The following is a 17,618-nucleotide window of genomic DNA, read 5'->3' as shown; positions in this document are numbered from 1 at the left end:
TATGATATGTATGTTTATGTGTATGAACGTAATAAAGTTAATAAAAGAAGGAAATGATGGTTGTATGGTTACGAAAAGGGTACCGAGCCCTAATAATACTCGAGGTATGATGTATGGTTGTATGGTAACGAAGAGGGAATCGAACCCTACTAATATTCGAGAACTAGGGAACTGAACCCTACTAATATTCGAGGAAAGAGGGACCAGACCCTTATAATATCTGTGATGTTAGGGACCAGACCCTTATAATATCTGTGATGTTAGGGACCAGACCCTTATAATATCTGTGAGGTTATAGGGCGAAAGGCTCTTTAAAACGTAGGATTATGTATGTAAAGAAAATATGAATGAAAGTATGAAAGTATGAAAGTATGAATGAAAGTATGAATGAAGGTATGAATGAAAGTATGAAAGTATGAATGAAAGTATGAATGAAAGAATATAAGTTTATGTGTATTGTATAGTGTATGATTAACTAGAACTCACTCAGTGTAGCTGACTTTTAGTATGCACGCAGGTGAGTAGGATGAGGCAGCTCGCTTGAGGAGACACGTGGCATTGAATAAGAGGCTGGCATCGAAAGACTCAAGACGTTTAAGTTTAATGTTTCGTTTATTTTGAAAGACGAAATGATATTTTAAGACAAGACGTGTTTTGTTATGAAATGTTTTATGAAAGTTTTTAAATTCCGCGAATGTTTTAATTAACTCTGATATTTAGAACTGCGTTTATGAGTAAATCCAACATGAAAGTAGGGTTACCGGTGACGGGGCCTTACACTATCGCCGTCATATAACATTACAACATTAATTCGTTAAATACGATTAGTTATATATTTCATTACTTCTTAGGGTCTACGGGCTTTTATATTTCAACCCAGCCGAGGTATTTAAGTTTTCGGAGACGGCCTTGCATATGGCAAAACCCCTTGACCACACGGATGAATCTAAAAGGTAGAAATGTGTTGGTACCTGGGCCATAAAAGGTAGAAAAAGCAACCAAAACGAAGCCCTTATAGTCTCTAATAATGCCACCACCTGCTGCCATCCCATTCCTTGAAGAACCATCTGTGTTCAACTTCAAAATACCAAAAGGAAGAGGAGCCCGTTTGATCCATTTTCCTTTAGGAATATTAGGGGAGACCATATGGATATGCATTACTTGGAAACAAAGAGAATCATGAAAACCAGAAGAATGAGTGGGATAATCAAGCTGCAATAAATCCTTACACCAGTGCTTGACTTTATTGATAATAGATGAAGAAGACATAGCAACTGAATCATGAACAGATGCCAAAAGTGTTGGTAATTCTATACCATATTCACAAATTGGTGAATATGGAAGGACCTAAACTGACAAGTCGGCCAAGTTGGTTTGGTTTCGTAATTGTAATATGATTAATATGGTAATGTCTTGGTCACAAAGTTAGAATTGTGTGGCTTATTTGATTTATTTAGGTTATGTTTGTTTTGATTAAAAAGTCTGCAGGGGGGACATACGTCTGCGGGCGCGCAGACATAAGTTCTGAATATTGTTTGTTTAATATATATATATATATATATATATATGAAAAATGTTTGTATAGTCTTAAAAGACAAGCTATTGTTCAGCTTTTCACACTTCTTAATATCCTACCAACACTCAATGTCCAACACCACCACCACCCACCGTGCGCCACCACCACCACCTTCCGCCGCCACTACCACCACCATCCATCACCACCACCACCACCTTCCGCCGCCACTACCACCACCATCCATCACCACCACCACCACCCACCGTCGGCCACAACCACCGTCCTCTACCACCACCACCGTTCGTCACCACCACTGTCCACCACCCATCGTCTGTCACCACCACCATCACCCACCACCACCGTCCACCACCCACTCCGCCACCACCACCATCACCCACCGCAACCGTCAACCACCACTACCCACTGTCCACCACCAACACCGTCCACCACCACCGTCTATCACCACCACTACCCACCATCGGCCACAACCATTGTCCACTACCACCACCCACCACCCGCCGTCCGCCGCCACCACCACCAACACCACCCACCATCCGCCACCACCACCCACCACAACCGTCCATCACCACCACCGCTCAGGCGCTCACCGCCTACCACGATCGTCCACCACCACCCACTTCCACAGTTTGTACATCACCACCAATTATTTTAGCAGTATACAGACGTTAAATGACTTCTATCTATTGTAATATGTATGATAGGTAACTAATTTTCAGCTAATGCAGACGATATCCAGTTTATAAAACAAACAGTATTATATTTTCAGATTGCGGACCTTTAGAGCACATCTTCAGTTGTAGATATGAAATCAGATGACAGACAATTTTTGTCTTAAAAATCAAATAGCACCTTAGTGTAAATGTGTACTTAGTGTTATAAATATATTAATTAGTTTTTGTCGTTATTAATTAGTGTATTTTAAGCTATTGAGCAATCAGTGTAACGCTATGATATATTTCATCGTAAGTTGGGGGTTGACACCTTTCCGCTCAAAAACTTGATTACATGACTGGGGTTAATGGTCACATGTGTATACTTTGGGTGTATAATTGGGCCTCAATGAGTCATTGACAGGTGTGCATGTGTGTTAAAAGTGTGTATACTTCTTAAGACCTCACTAGTTGGGAGTTGGTGTACTCTATTGATGAGTTATAACTTAGGTGGTGTTTGTTTTTCGTTTGAAGATCTTCTTGGCCTCTTATGTCTGCGCCGCGCAGACCTTTAGGCTCGCAGACCGTTTGTTTTTCGGAAGACATTTCATTAAAAAACGTCTTCGCGCCCTATTATCCTAGAAGACATGGACCACCAACTTCTCAAGTCTTTCTACATCTTCTAATGTTATTATTTTTCATCATGTATCTTGTTCCACTTCTCTCAAAACCCTATCCCCTTTCACTCCCACCATCTCCTGCCCCGCCACCTCTGGCGACCTCCACCTCCAGCGACCGCAACCCCGCGCCACCGACGACCTCTACTTCCGGCGCCGTAGCGCCGCACCTTTGGCGATACTTTGCAGGAGGTTTTTCTTGGGAGCATTCAAAGTAAGTGAAGATATGGTATCTCACAATGGAAGAGAAGAAAATGAAGAACAAGAAAAGATTTGAAGAGAGTTTGTGAGATCTCAACATATTTTGGTTTAGTTTTGTTGCTTTTGATGCTTGCTTATCAAGAGCTACATATTCTTTTGCTTTACCTACCACAAATGTTTGATATTGGCTTATATTATATATTTAATTTGTGACATAAATGTATTACTTAGAGACAAGGAGATAACAATTAAATAATCTAGATATGTTTTGCTACATGATATCATGTATAAAAATTACCTTTTAAAAGTGACTAGAGCAAAAACACACACGCACACACACACACACACACACACACACATAATAATCTAGATATGTTTATTTTAGTATTCTGCAGACGTTGAAAAAACAAACAGTCTTCTTCTTGCAGATTGCAGAGGTTTGGTCCACCTCTTCTTCTACAGATGACTGCAGATGTGGTCCACAGACTGCAGGCATTTTACCTCTGAAAAAACAAACAGCACCATATAAACAAAAAAAGAAATAAGTAGGCAAGTAGCCCCTATAAATAAGCATGATAGACTGACCGGTCAGGTATCACACCATGGTTTTAGGACTCCTGATGGGTAGCCGACAGTTGGTAGTCGATACTTTATGGCACAACGAAAACATATATTTGAAAATAAACCCGACCAGTTGCCCACCCTAATTCCATACTTAGGTTGTAAACGAACCGGAAATGAACAAAAAAATTTCGTTCGTTAAGCTTAACAGACGAGCATGGACATAGGTTACGTTCATTCAATAGTGTTCGTGAACGTCCGGTATGATAATACTTTTCGAAATCAATACGTAATTGTTTATGCTTGTTTGTTTATTAGAGTCGTTTATGCATGTTTGTCCATTAATGGTCATTAGTGTTGTTAGTGTCCGTTTGTCCATTGGTGTCCATTAGGGTCCGTTACTGTTACTTTGCCCGTTAGTGTCCGTTTACAATATTGACGAACGAATACGAACAAACCAAATTCCTTAATGGACGGACGCGGACACAAATTTTCGTTTGGTAAAGTGTGCGTGTGTCACACCCCAACCTAAGGCGGAAATGCCGGGGCGTGATCCGATTGCTTACAGCTCGAAGATACTATCATAAATATAAATGATAATATCTAATTAATTATTTTGTTCAAATAATACACACAATAATCAAATACAATCAAACAATTCAAATAAATAAATACAACCAGTCTAAATACATGTATGTCTTCATTATAATCCTAAGGTCTTTCTAAGTGTCCAATCTTCAACTCAGGCAACCTGCATATGCGTAGAAAATTGAGTTTTGTCAACAAATATGTTGAGTGAGTTTACCACCAAGTTTTGACACCAAAATAATGTTAATATGATAAATAATCAAAACGTAATAAATGCGGTTGAAATCAAACCATAAGCAAATAGATTGTCAGCTAAACCATTGCCAAGCAAATCGGGCGGTGGTCAATAGAATGAGAACCCTCTCCAAGGGGATATGTCAAACGATTGCATACAAAGACAAATAAGCACATAACAAGTAGATTTGATTAATCACACACAATTACACGTTTGCTATTTTTGATATGTACGTATATTTAGATATGTATGTATAGTATGATATACGCATATGTCCCCAAAACGTTTGTGAAAATTGAGTAAAATATGGGAATGATAAAACTCACCTTAGATTAAAGGCAAGCGAGTATAATTAAGAATAAACGAGTAAACGGATAAGCGAGTCATCCAATACGCGTCAAACCAGATAACTGATCAGACCTGAAACTTTGTGATATGAAACTATAAATAAAAACGAACTTAATGCCGCTGGAATCAATCCAAACGGATGAGTAGAACTCTAGTTATGTCGAATTAAACGTTTAAGCGAGCTGGTACTGACAGAATCCGAACAGCGATTCGGAAGTCGGGTTTTGGTCAGTAGCCTTAAAATTTCGTTACGAGAATAAAGTCTTCTGGACCGAACGTTGAATCCGACCAGAAGTATGAGAAAACGTTAAGTCAAACTAGTTGACTATTTTGTCCTTTAACGAGTTTTAAACGATTTGACCAGTCAACACCCTTCAACCACCAAAATTGATTGAAGGTTACTGACTAGGGAATATATATGAATGATTTCTATGTTTACAACTTACCCGGAAAGTGAAAGAATCAACAAAAACGATGAGTCAAAGGTCCATACGTATGCAAAGTCAACCGGTTATGAACGTATCTTCAACCAATAAGCAAAAACCGAAGAGTTTGAGGAGGGTCAGAGGAGGGTGACGGCTGAGAGTAGTGTTTTAGGGTTTAGGGATGATTTGTGGTAGAGAAATAATGATATGTTTATATAGAATACACTAAATCGATCTAAATATGGTAACTTACTCGTCTAAGAATCGAATGGGCCTTTAATGATTAAATCAATGTTATAAGCTGTAAATTTCGTTCTTGATCAAGGGGTTATTTATATGGACATGTATTTTAGTTGTATTAGTTTTCTTGGAGCTTAATTCACCCGATTTATGCCTAAAATAAGTGATTTGCATGCTAAAAACGAATTAGGAAACAAAATGCTGCATTAATAACAAAATCGAACCAATTAATAATAAAAATTCGTTTTTAATATTTAAGGTAAGAAAATGGACATGTTATAATAATATATAACTTATCTTGGGGTCTAAGTTTCGAGATTTGGGTAAAAAATAGTCCCTTTACTTTTATAAATGCGATTTTTAGCCGTTTTAACTGATTTTAAGGGTTTTTAAGAACTATTTGACATAAATAAAAGTTATGAAATTATAAAATAAGTTAAACCAAGTTAAATACCAATAAATACAAGTTTTAAATAGTTCGAAAGATCCGAATTACGTTCCCGAATCGGTTTAAACTTAAACGGATACAAATACGAAAAATCCGAGATGTTACAGCGTGAACTGTCAGTTGCCCGACAAAAGCTTAACGGACGAATGAGCAAGGCCTCATGTTCGGTCCGTTGAGAGCCCTGTATAGGGTTGTAAATGAATCGAACGAACACGAACAAGGTCTTGTTCATGTTCGTTCGTAAAGAAAATATTGTGTTCATGAACACTTCCCGAACGAGATTTTATGCCCGTGCTCGTTTATTAAGGAAATTAATATGTTCACGAACACAAATAAAATCAGTAAAGCCTAGAGATTGAGACCTATTCATCAATGTGAATAATGAAATCTTGTAAACGAATCGAATGAACACGAACAAGGGCATGCTCGTGTTTGTTCATTTAACTTTAAAAACACGGACCCTTAATCGAAAAATATTTATGTTCATACTCGTCTATTTAAAAATAGACATTTGTGTTCGTTTGTTTAAAATCTAAAAGAACATAACTGAACAAAGATAAACGAACATGTATGAACAAATACAAATGAAAACAAATATAAATGAACTTAATGCAAACATTTAAATGAACACAAATCTAATCTAAATATACTAATAAAAGAAAATAATGAGGATGATGTGACAATCTCACATTCATTCTTGGTCTAATCTCTCTTCTCATTCATCCTATATATCCATGGGTTACGGGACAAAAACCATTTTGGCAAATGAGTTATAATTTCCTTTCTAATTCTTTAATCTCATCTCAGTCATTACATATTCATGGGTCATGGGTCAAAATAATTATGGCAAATGAGTTATAATTTCCTTTATAATTCTATAATTTTTCATCTTATTTATCCTTCATATCTATAAGTCACGGGTCAAAACAATTTTGACAAATAGGTTATAATTTTCCTTTTAATTTTCTAATCTCTCAGCTCATTCATCGTAGTTATCCATGGGTAATGGGTCAAAACAATTTTGTCAAATGCTGCATATAAAGAGATTTTTTCGTATTCGTAAATTTGAGATTTTAGACTTCTTATTATTTATAATATATTTTATTTTCTTTTTACTTTTAATTTTGTTCATTTCTTTCAAATAATGAATTTTATTTATTTTTATTATTTGACAAATCTAATGTCATACACGGGTTCAAAAGCTAGTTAACAAAAATAAAACATTTACGCATATAATATTTAATTATTTTCTATTTATACATAAACGAACATAAATAAATAGACATAAACGAACGTTCATAAGCATAAATGAACGAACGGAGCATGCGTTCATGTTAGTTCGTTTAATTAAACGAACACAAATTTTCTATTAATATTCATTCGTTTATTAAATAAACAAACATTAACGAACTTTTCATCTAACGGTTCACGAATAGTTTGCCTAATGTTTGGATTGTTTACGGGCCTAGCCCTGTGACTCCATACTCATCAATAACCAATCAGTCACTCACAGTGACCAATTTCCGATGACAGCGTTTTAGCCACCAGAGTCTCACGGCGGTCGTTTCTCCGTCAATCATATCCTTCACTCTGCATGTACAATGGGGACTCCATCATCGTTAAGGATCCGTCTGATCTTCGAAGGCCGTTCGATTCTCAGCAAAACACAGCGATCGGACGGCATGAACCACGCCTGGCTTCTTCTCAAATTACAACAACTTCGAACCATCTCGGACGTCTCCACTTATCTTCTAGACATCTTCAAACTCCGTCGTTCGTGCCCTAACGGCATCCTGCTCTCCGTAACTCCTTTGCTCCACTCTTATGTTGCTGTATCGTAATGTGTATGCTAAAACCCTAATTCCTAGGGTTTTTTATGTTAGAAGCTTCAGATAGTAGTCATTTATTGGAAAATTGGATTTTAATACTTTAAACTATGAGTCGTTGGCCGATAATAATTTACACTAGCATTTTAACCACTGAATCCGATTAGCATAGTAATCATGAATTTACAATTGATTTATATATGATTTCCACTTGATTTTTGCTTGTATGTTTCTCATTTAGTTCATAATCATCATTATGAGCGTAGTTGAGTCAAAATCAAATGTGAACCAGTGACAATTATGCTATTAGGATTGCCCTTGGCAATGAAAGTGAAAATTAGGACTGCTAGAGGTTAAATTGATATTTGATAGTATGGATTATTATCGGCCAATGAGTGATAGTTCGGATGATTTACAATCCAATTTTCTTATTATTTTACCTTTACCTTTACCTTTGAGTTTTGAGCTCACTGTTTTCAATAGTTAGCTTTAAAATTATGTAAATCTTGAAGTTTAAAATCAACTTATTAGACTTTCAAAAGAATGTGCAGCCCTTTGTGTTACAAGAGTCCAGCAATATGTACATGTAGTGAATTTGAGTAGCTTCTTACGTTGTTCTTTGTTAAAAATATATGCCAGAGACCTTAGATGTTTTGTAGTGGTTCTTGTAGCTTTTTATACTTGAATACCGTATAAAGTTTCAGATTTGATAACAGGGATAACATATTGTTAGCTATAAGGAAGATTTATTATTGGTAACAAATATGCAGAAAAGATGATAATAGTTATAGCCAAATTGGTTTAGTTTCTGTTAACCTTCGTCCCTACCGCAAGCTGTTCATTTGTGCATTTTATTTGATTTTGTTCACTACATTACATATCTTTTAGATATTGGGAAGGCCTATTATTGGTGATTTGCACCAAGTGTTGAGCTGCTTTATAAAAATAAGTGACGTTTAGTGTTTGTTACCAACTTACCATAATCTTGTCACATTTGGCGGTTGTTACCTTGCAGATGGAGGGATTTGCGTTACCACCTTTCGAGTCAACTGAAATTTTGAAAGATAAGGAAATTATTAGGTCAGTTTAACTTTTACTGTCATATTAACCATCCTTGGTGAATATCTTACTATATATAACATCTTAACAAGCACACAATTTTTTTTTGTTCTAGTGTGAAAAAGAAAGGTGGCTCAACACCGAATGCATGTAATTTGCTTGATGATGTGTTGGAATCAGAAGATGATGGTTTGCTCCATTTAGGAAATGGTGATGTTGATAAGGAGGCCAAAGAATACGAAAGTGAATCTGAGGAAGTTGATGAAGAACAATCACAAGATGAAGAACCACCTGAAGAAACCATTTCAAAGAAAAGAAAAGCCTCCTCAAATCTTCAGAACTTGAAGTAAGCCTTGTTTAGGGTTATGTTTCTTGATGTCATAATAATTAGATAATAATGTTTGCATGAATGGTAAGTTGATGATTTAATAGATAGAATGATCAAAAAGTATACATATTTGTTATAGAAAAAGGGATGACATTTGTGAAATGGGAATAAAGGCCTGTCAGATCAGGTTAACAGAATAGTTAATATTGATTTATCTTTAGAAAATTAGTTTTTGTCGAAGATGATATGGAACTGACCACTTATTAGTTAGAAGCAGTATTGTTTATCGAAACAGTAATAACCTTTTGTGATTTCAAGTCTTAATACTCCAAAACAAATTTCAATCGAAACTCCTCTATAAGATATTTATTCTCTCATATATGTTTGAATCACAGAAAGAAGAAACAGTGTCTGGCTGCATTGGATGATGATGAAGATGAGGTTGAAACAGAGGAAATTGAAAATGTTCATAATGATGCATCTCATCCCAAGAAGATCAACAGTACAAAAGAGACTAAAAAAATGGCTGCAACAAGTAACAAAAAAGTTAAATCTCCTTCCACTGTGAAAAGGTACTAATAAATTGATAGTAATATCATTACCATATGAACACATACATTTTTACAGTATTTTTTTTCATTAATTCATGTTTTACAGGAGTGAAGAGAAGCTTCAAGGGAATGCTGAAGAAGTCAATCAAGTGACTAATACTCCCGTGGCTAAAAAGGTTTGTAATAGTGATGATGATTGTACCATTTTTATGGCTGTATAGAATTCGTGGTTAGTAATTAATAAGTTAGTTGGTGACCCTATATGACATTAAATACAATCAATGTCAGCTCGCTAGTAGAAGTGCTAGACGGAAAAAGGCTAAAAGACAATGGATGAAAGAAATAGCAAAAATTGCAAAAAAGAAGGTATTTGTATGTTAATGTTCGTGTTGGAATTATATACATTTATTCTAACTTGAAAACTGCAGCCTCAACAAGCCTATTCAAAGCCTGAAACAACTAAGCCTAAAAATAAATGGGTTAATGATCAGTCAAAGGGACTAGTAAGTAATAATCATGCACTAAAAGTTTATGCAACTCAAATATTATGCTTGTTGACATTTTTAGAATTGCAGACAAACTGGAAACAGGCTTCTAAAAAGCCTGTGCAGAATGGGGATGTTGGTCCTGTTGTAACCAGGCCTGGACATATTCGGTTTGAATCTCTTGATGAAGGTATATGCTACATATTTTATATTTATTGCTTCCATATTCATTCTATTCATGTCTAGTGTCATCACATAATTTATAAACTCAAAGATGTTCAATTCAACAGCATTATTAGATTGAAATTTAGGTCTGTTACACTTTTTTTTGGGGGTTATTTGTGTCATTGCAGAGTGCTAATTTTCATGTTCTTGTTTCATGCAGATGAACCTGCAAAACAGACTGGGGTATCAACTGTATGTGCTATGCTTAAATTAAAGTCTTGTTAATTGCATCATCTTGTCATTTTGCACCAGCATTTGCTAATAATTTAACTTGTTATTTTTTTGGCTTTTGAACCTTTCCATACCATAATTCTTGAATTATGTTCCAGGAAAAAATAAAGTGGAATGGTGGTAGTAGCAGCAACAGAAAAGGCCAAAACTGGGGTAGTGAAAAGTTCTCAACTTTGAAAATGAATGATCACTCTAAAAGAATAAATCAAGAGTCCTTTAAAGCGTTGCTTAGAGATTCAAAAGTACCTATAATCGACCCCAATGATTTTGACAAGCTTCCTCCTTGTTCTGATCCAAAGGTAATTTACTTTTATCTCTGTCTCACACACACACACATACAAATGCATGATTATAATATTCTCAATAATTTGCAGGAAGGTGATGTGATTGCATATCGTCTCATCGAGTTAAATTCTTCATGGACCGTTGAGTTTTCATCCTTTCGAGTAACTTTCTTTTTTGTAACAATCAACATATGTCTCAAAAGAATCTATATTGCCGGTTCTATGTACTCTTTAGTCTTTCCTTTTGTTAACAAATCAATTTGCATTGCAGGTTGGAAGAATATCGTATTATGATGCTAAGGACATTGTTCTCATACCTGTGACAGAATATCCTATTGTATCAGACAAGATCAATGAAAACGGGCAAAATGATTCTCCTTATAAAGAAGATGGTACTTTAGAGGTAATTAGCTGCAGGCTATGCTTTTATATGGAATATGTCAAACTGGTTAAAGCATCATCTTAGAAACAAACTAGAAGCTGCCTGAACTGTATTCTTTCTGAAACTTCTTAAATCCTTTAATTCAAAAAATTTAGATTATCATTCAAATTATAGTAATTTGTAATCGTATTTGATATAGGACAAAAAGTGCACAACCAGACCACTTTTTGCCACATCTGGTTTCCAATGTCTTGTTTATTAAGAAAAACTTTTTTTCTCATCTACAGATAAACTATTCAGCTCTTGTTGATGTCAGGAATGTCCAGCAATATGATCCAACTGTCACCGAACCAGCCGCTGATGGTATTGATCAAACTCCCATGAGTGATGACAAGGATGCTGCAGAAAACTTGGTGCATAACGGTAATGACAACATGGATGTTCCAGCAGACTCCAATCCAGGTATATGTTTCCTTTCATTATATATTTGTTTCTATGTACTTCCGTATACTCTCACTTATCATATTATTGTTTGTTAGGAGAAGTTAACCCATGGGACCGTTTAACCACTAATAACACAGAAATTCCTGAGCCAAATAACCCGACCCCGGTAGGTTCTGGGCTGAATGCTAGTTCACATGATGGGCCTGGCCCAAGTACAAGTACCGGTCCTTATGCTAATAAACCAGAGTCATCTGAGGTAAAAGAATCACAAACAGGCAACTCTATCGACCCATGGTTAAAGGCTACCGAGCCCAACCCTTCTCAAGAGAACAATTCTGGTTGGTCTAATGTCTCGGGGCCCACTGGCAACAATTGTGAAAATGGAAGTTCATGGGGAAGGCCATGGTCTGCGTTTGTTGTCTCTAGGACCAGTTCCGTCATGCAAAACAAAGAAAACAATTGGCGTGCGGGAAGCTCTCGTGGTGGTCGGAGTCCTATGTCACGTGGGACCCCAAGAGGCAGAGGTCGTGGCCGTGGGGGTAGTCGTGGTCGAGGGCGAAATAGTAATTGATACAATATGAGTTGGTTTGTATCAAGGTATGAATCTAGTGACCTCTACTACAAACTTGTACCCTGGAAAACCTATGTATAACAATGGATTTTGCTATTTTGTTATATGCCAAGTCCTTTTAATTTCTGAGTGCTTAATGAGCTACTATAAAATATAGTCAAATATAATATACTATTAAATTCCATAGAAACTGCTTTAATTTCTGTCAATGGAAATAAGTACATTTTGGAAACTGAAAACTGAAAAGTATTATTATTCTTTAGAAAGATTGAAAACTGTACAGGATTCCAATAATGGAAACCATATTTGTACTTATTAACTATAATATGATCTCTCTTTTGCCTCTGTCTTGATTCTGATGTTCTTTTGCTGTGTTCTGGAAGGAGAAACAATGAAGCTGTTTCCATAGTTGTTCTGGTTCCTCCCCTTCTTTAACCATCTGCTTATATACATACATAAAAAACATTTTTTTTAAGAATCATTCATACCATAATCATGACACAACTTACAAGCTTTCACCATTACCTGAATAGCAGTGCTTGTTTCCAAACCTTTCTTGACAAGAAAATCATGACCAACCGTTTGCCACTCGATTTGATCATCTGAGAATTCACGCCCCACCCAAATATACACAACATTCGCGAAGTGAGTTATATACACGGATCGTGAATCAGGAATTCCCAAACTACCCATCTCGACTTTCTCCATATTCGGCCAATTATATAGAACAAAATCAGGGTCGCTTTGGTCATTACCATGCTGCATTTGGTTTTCATTTTCAGCTTTGAACTTGGACTCCTGCCCCTGCCCCTGCCCCTGCCCCTCCTCTTCATCACCTTCAACATGTTCCATGCTCTGATCCTCCAATGAAAATGACCAGGTTCTGACCAAATTCTTCGGGGAAGGTGGAACCTTTCCTAGTTTAGGTGTCGGGCTAGGATCTGAGGCGGATAAATCAGACCACGTGGGCGAAAACGATAACGAAGTTGAGTAATCCGATGTTGTAGGTGAGATGGACGGTGAAACATTTCTTGCATCGTTAACAAGAAACGACGAAAACGATTCTGGTGACATACAGTCACTGTTATCATCCTCGTTTTTCGCCCAAGAAGAATAAGATCCCGGTGAATCACAAGGCGACACGGTTTCTTTAGATGGCGTGATCAAATCCTTCATGACCCCAGTAGCAAACTTCCTTCTCAATGTTTCCCACCCGCTCCGCCTAGCTGGCAAACACATTTGATATTCTTGTCCCGACACCGAAAAAGGCGGGACCACACCACTCTTCGCAGCCTTATTGAAAACCGCAAAATCCATGTCGTAGTCAGTGACCTTCCTTTGACCACTTTGACCAATCTGTTCTTGATCTTGATTACTCCCGACCACATTCCAGAATTCTATCGGCTCTTCATCTTCTTTAACGGTTAAAGCGGGCCCGGTAGCCTTCTCATATCTAATAACCTGTGATGCAGCTAATCTTGCACTTTCATACATTAACGAATCACACTTTTTCCCAACCCAAACATAAACAGCAGACGGAACGTTAACAATAAACGCACCACGGGAATCAAGAGCCGAAGCATCCGGTCGAGCCAACAACTTAGGCACCAAGTGAAGCGGTGCATAAGACGAGTGTGGTCCGATCCGGTACATTCTCAAAACCGAATTCGGACTCACAGGCACACCGTGGACCCGTTTCTGACACTGTAGAAGCTGGCTCGCGAACCCCATGTTAGGGTTTGTCACCCCTCGGGCCGCTTTCACCTGCTGAAAAGCCGTTTCAAAGCTTTGACATTCTCTCCACATAATGTAGGCTATGACCAACGAAGTTGACCTCGACACTCCTTGACAACAGTGCACGAAAACCCGCCGGTTTTGCTCACGAACATCCTCAAAGTAGTCGAAAACATCATACAATATCGACGTAATATCCTCAGACGGGTTATCCTGAAGCCACAGCGTCTTGTAAACCAGATCATTTTTAAAATACTCAGGACACACGAAACCGACACAGTTCAAAACATGAGTGATCCCATTTTGCCGAAGAACATCACGATTCTTCGCAACCGCGTCACTTCCTAGAAACACATGATCTATAATCCTAGAACACTCCTTATCAAAAAACGCGAGTTTATCCTTCTTAAACTCAAATTCCCTCGGAGGCTTCCCAGAGCTCTTGTCTACATTAACCGGAAGAGCCGGAGTCTTAGCTCTAGCCCCCGGCGTGGTCACGGCGATACTCGGCCAGACTCCGAGATCGTCTGACCCAGCCGTGGGCCACTCTTCAGCCTTTGGGCGAGAAACAGCCAAAGGCTGAAGAGGGGGCAGACTTGCCCTTGCCTTGCCGGCCGCCCAGGAGACCGACCTGGAATATATTTTCCTCGTGTCCCCTGGCGCGGCCCGCGGCAGTTGTGGCTTTGGTGGAAGCTGTGGATTGGGTTTGGGTTTGGGATTTGGATTGTTGTCTTCTCTCAACATCTCGAGAGAGAATTAATAATAATAATAATATTATTATTATTATAATATCACACCTACTACTACTACTACTACCATGTGAAGGTTGGCTGGTTCTAGGAAAGCAAGAATGGATTCATTTATTGTAATTTGGAAACTAATAATAAAAAATCTTACCTAAAACACTTGACTGCTAGCGTCTGATTGAAGGAAGAAAAGAAAGATAATAAGTTGGACTGAGTAAACGAGAACTGAGCTATCGTGGGGCATAAGGAATAAGAAAAAGTAGATTGAATTCTGAAAAAGGGGGCGGAGATGGTTGAACAAAGACTTGGTTTGATTGAATGGGTTTAATAAAAGAAAAGAAAAAGAAGAAGATGATGAACAAGGCAGCAGCTAAGGCTAAACTACTTATAGGGTAAGTATTGTATTGAATTGGATTGCAGGAGGTTGAGTTGAGTTGAGGTGGTCATTTTTGACCGAGAAGTGGTCAAAGTGAGATCATCATCCTCGTAGGATATCTGTTGATGATGGTGGTGAACTGTCTATATATAGACACAGATACTAGGATTCACTCATTAAGTATGTAATATTTTAAATTGATTTATGAAATGTTTTACCATCAGTTTAATAAATTTATTTGTATGTGAAAGTTTGGTCTAGTGAAAGTGGAGACACGACCATAAAAATTAGATTTTAATGTTTTTGGTAAGAATTGTGTGTTTCGATGCTTTTTAGTGGACGTTATTCTATGAAGAACGGAGCTGGTTAGATGCTGTCGTGTAATTATGGTATTATGTTTTGTCTAACGTTTTCTGACGGTTGTTTGTGAAAGTTAAGTGATTAAGGACAAATGAATCAGGTGATGCCACGTGAAAATTACTCCACCTTAAACGGAACCAATCAGATATTGTCACGTGTCCGTGATCTCACGTTTTGCCCAAACTTTCCTGGAGAAGCATGTGACAGTTACTCGTGAAGATTACGCACTTAAGGACAAATCAATCAAGTGATGCCACGTGAAAATTACTCCACCAAGAACGGAGCCGGTTGGATGTTGTCACGTGTCCTTGATCCCACGCTTTGTCCAAACTTCCTGGTGAGAAGCGTTTCTTGCAATTGCTCGTGAAAGTTACGCGATTAAGGACAAATCTACCAAATGAAGCCAATTGTCCATGGCCTCGAGCATTATTGGCAATACTTGACGAATATCATTTTTTTGGCAGTTCCCCAACAACGGAACCAACTAGATAATGCCATGTATCATGAAATTTAGATTTTTATATTTTACCTTGTAATATGATGTTTTTATGGTGTTATATGAAATTAAAATATTATCAAATATGATTTGGTTTTCACTAAATAACACAAATATTTAAAAAAAAAGGTGAAATTTACCAATGTCTTATTAAATTAATTTTCTCAAAATAGAACCCTCTTTTTATAGGCTTTCTTTACTTGCAAGTATGTATATTTATGTGGTCAACACACATACCGTATGGCTGACAACACATATAGCATGTGATTCGATCTCTTTAATGTAGTATTGTTGATATATGTAGTTAGTTGAGTTATGTAGCATATGATTCAATCTCTTTAATGTAGTGATTTTTTTGATATATGTAGTTTGTTAAGAGTTATATAGCATATGATTCAATCTCTTTAATTTAGTGATTTTGGATATATGTAGTTAGTTGAGTTTTATAGCATATGATTCAATCTCTTTAATGTAGTGATTTTTGATATATGTAGTTAGTTGAGTTTTATAACATATGAATATATGATTCAATCTCTTTAATGTAGTGATCTTTGATATATGTAGTTAGTTGAGTTTTATAAGAATATGTACAGTGGAAGGACCATAAAATAGGACGACTTGTGACATGTGATGCACAGTCAGCAAATGATGATTTTCTGTTTTAGGGGTATAATGGTGTTGTAGCCCTCTATTGCCACATCATCTTTTTATATTATTTTATTTTTATAATTAAATTAAACAAATAAAAACCCGTTAATTTATAAAAATTCATTAACTTAATTAAATAAATGAAAAATACATTAAAATAAAAATAAAAACACACAAAAAAAATACATATAAAAAAAATACTAATTTAAGACTCGTCTTTGTACTCGTCTTTGTACTCGTCTTCGTCTTCAACGGGACGATGATCCCAAACGTGTTGAACCGAATCCGCCTTAAGTTGGTTATGTATTTCACTTGATGTAAGCTTGTGATTGTTTCGTGTTCGTTGTTGTTCGGTTGGTTTAGGAAATTGTTCTGGAACGCTCCCTGGTATATAGTGTTGACATATTGCTCTACACTTGTCTTCTAACATCTTGTTATGCAATATGATACATGTATACATGGCATCACTCATTTTTGCCATCGACCATACACAACATGGGTTTCTCACATAATGCCAACGTTTTTTTAGAACCCGAAACACCTCTCAATATCCTTTCGTACGGACTCTTGTTTCTTCTTAAAATATTCTCTGTTTCTTTGATCAGGTCTTGAAACGTTTTGATGATGATTGAGTACTTCGGATATAACCCATCTCCCAGATAGTATCCGTGATGGTAGTAGGTACCGTTGGTATAAAACGGTAAAACTTGTATGCTAGGCTGATGTAATACTCTAGCACGGGCGACGAGTTGAGAACGTTTATGTCGTTGTTGAACCCGATGGAGCCAAAGTAGGCCGACCAAACCAAAGGTCGTGTGAATAAATGGCTTGAAGACTAACCGTTGGTACTCCATGGTCACCACGAATATATTGACCTCGCCCATGCAGTTGGACAGTTGCCCCACTCCCAATCCACGAAATCTATACTCCCGATCTTGCCGGGAAAAGAATGTTTGTTTTCG

At 37.1% G+C, this 17,618-nt stretch overlaps 1 protein-coding gene and 1 pseudogene across 2 annotated transcripts; one reads left to right on the top strand and one right to left on the bottom strand.

Moving 5' to 3' along the window:
- The first annotated feature begins 7,476 nt into the window (after nucleotides 1–7,476).
- LOC143561570 (coilin-like) lies at nucleotides 7,477–12,523 on the top strand. Its single transcript, XM_077049617.1, has 14 exons — nucleotides 7,477–7,712; nucleotides 8,752–8,816; nucleotides 8,911–9,141; nucleotides 9,519–9,695; nucleotides 9,781–9,850; nucleotides 9,963–10,040; nucleotides 10,103–10,177; nucleotides 10,250–10,349; nucleotides 10,545–10,576; nucleotides 10,714–10,914; nucleotides 10,990–11,061; nucleotides 11,171–11,302; nucleotides 11,569–11,743; nucleotides 11,821–12,523. The coding sequence occupies exons 1-14, from the start codon at nucleotides 7,512–7,514 to the stop codon at nucleotides 12,294–12,296; spliced, it is 2,085 nt and encodes a 694-aa protein (XP_076905732.1). The 5' UTR covers nucleotides 7,477–7,511; the 3' UTR covers nucleotides 12,297–12,523.
- Nucleotides 12,524–12,615: 92 nt separating this feature from the next.
- Nucleotides 12,616–14,774, bottom strand: LOC143561591 (protein-tyrosine-phosphatase MKP1 pseudogene; annotated as a pseudogene). Its single transcript, XR_013140333.1, has 2 exons — nucleotides 12,822–14,774; nucleotides 12,616–12,735 (listed from the first exon to the last, which is right to left on the bottom strand). The product of XR_013140333.1 is annotated as a protein-tyrosine-phosphatase MKP1 pseudogene (transcript).
- Nucleotides 14,775–17,618: the final 2,844 nt, after the last annotated feature.

Source organism: Bidens hawaiensis, unplaced genomic scaffold, assembly GCF_021521415.1.
Source record: "Bidens hawaiensis isolate Kalapana, Puna unplaced genomic scaffold, B.hawaiensis_p1.1 tig00020713_1, whole genome shotgun sequence".
NCBI classification, from domain to species: domain Eukaryota; kingdom Viridiplantae; phylum Streptophyta; class Magnoliopsida; order Asterales; family Asteraceae; genus Bidens; species Bidens hawaiensis.
Note: the sequence above shows the minus strand (reverse complement) of the source record. Positions and strands in the feature narration are given on the sequence as shown.

Coding starts and splice junctions, on each gene's coding strand:
- LOC143561570 (XM_077049617.1), top strand. CDS start 7,512: ATGGGGACTCCATCATCGTTAAGGATCCGTCTGATCTTCGAAGGCCGT. Junction 7,713..8,751: donor CTAACGGCATCCTGCTCTCC/GTAACTCCTTTG, acceptor GTTACCTTGCAG/ATGGAGGGATTTGCGTTACC. Junction 10,350..10,544: donor GTTTGAATCTCTTGATGAAG/GTATATGCTACA, acceptor TGTTTCATGCAG/ATGAACCTGCAAAACAGACT.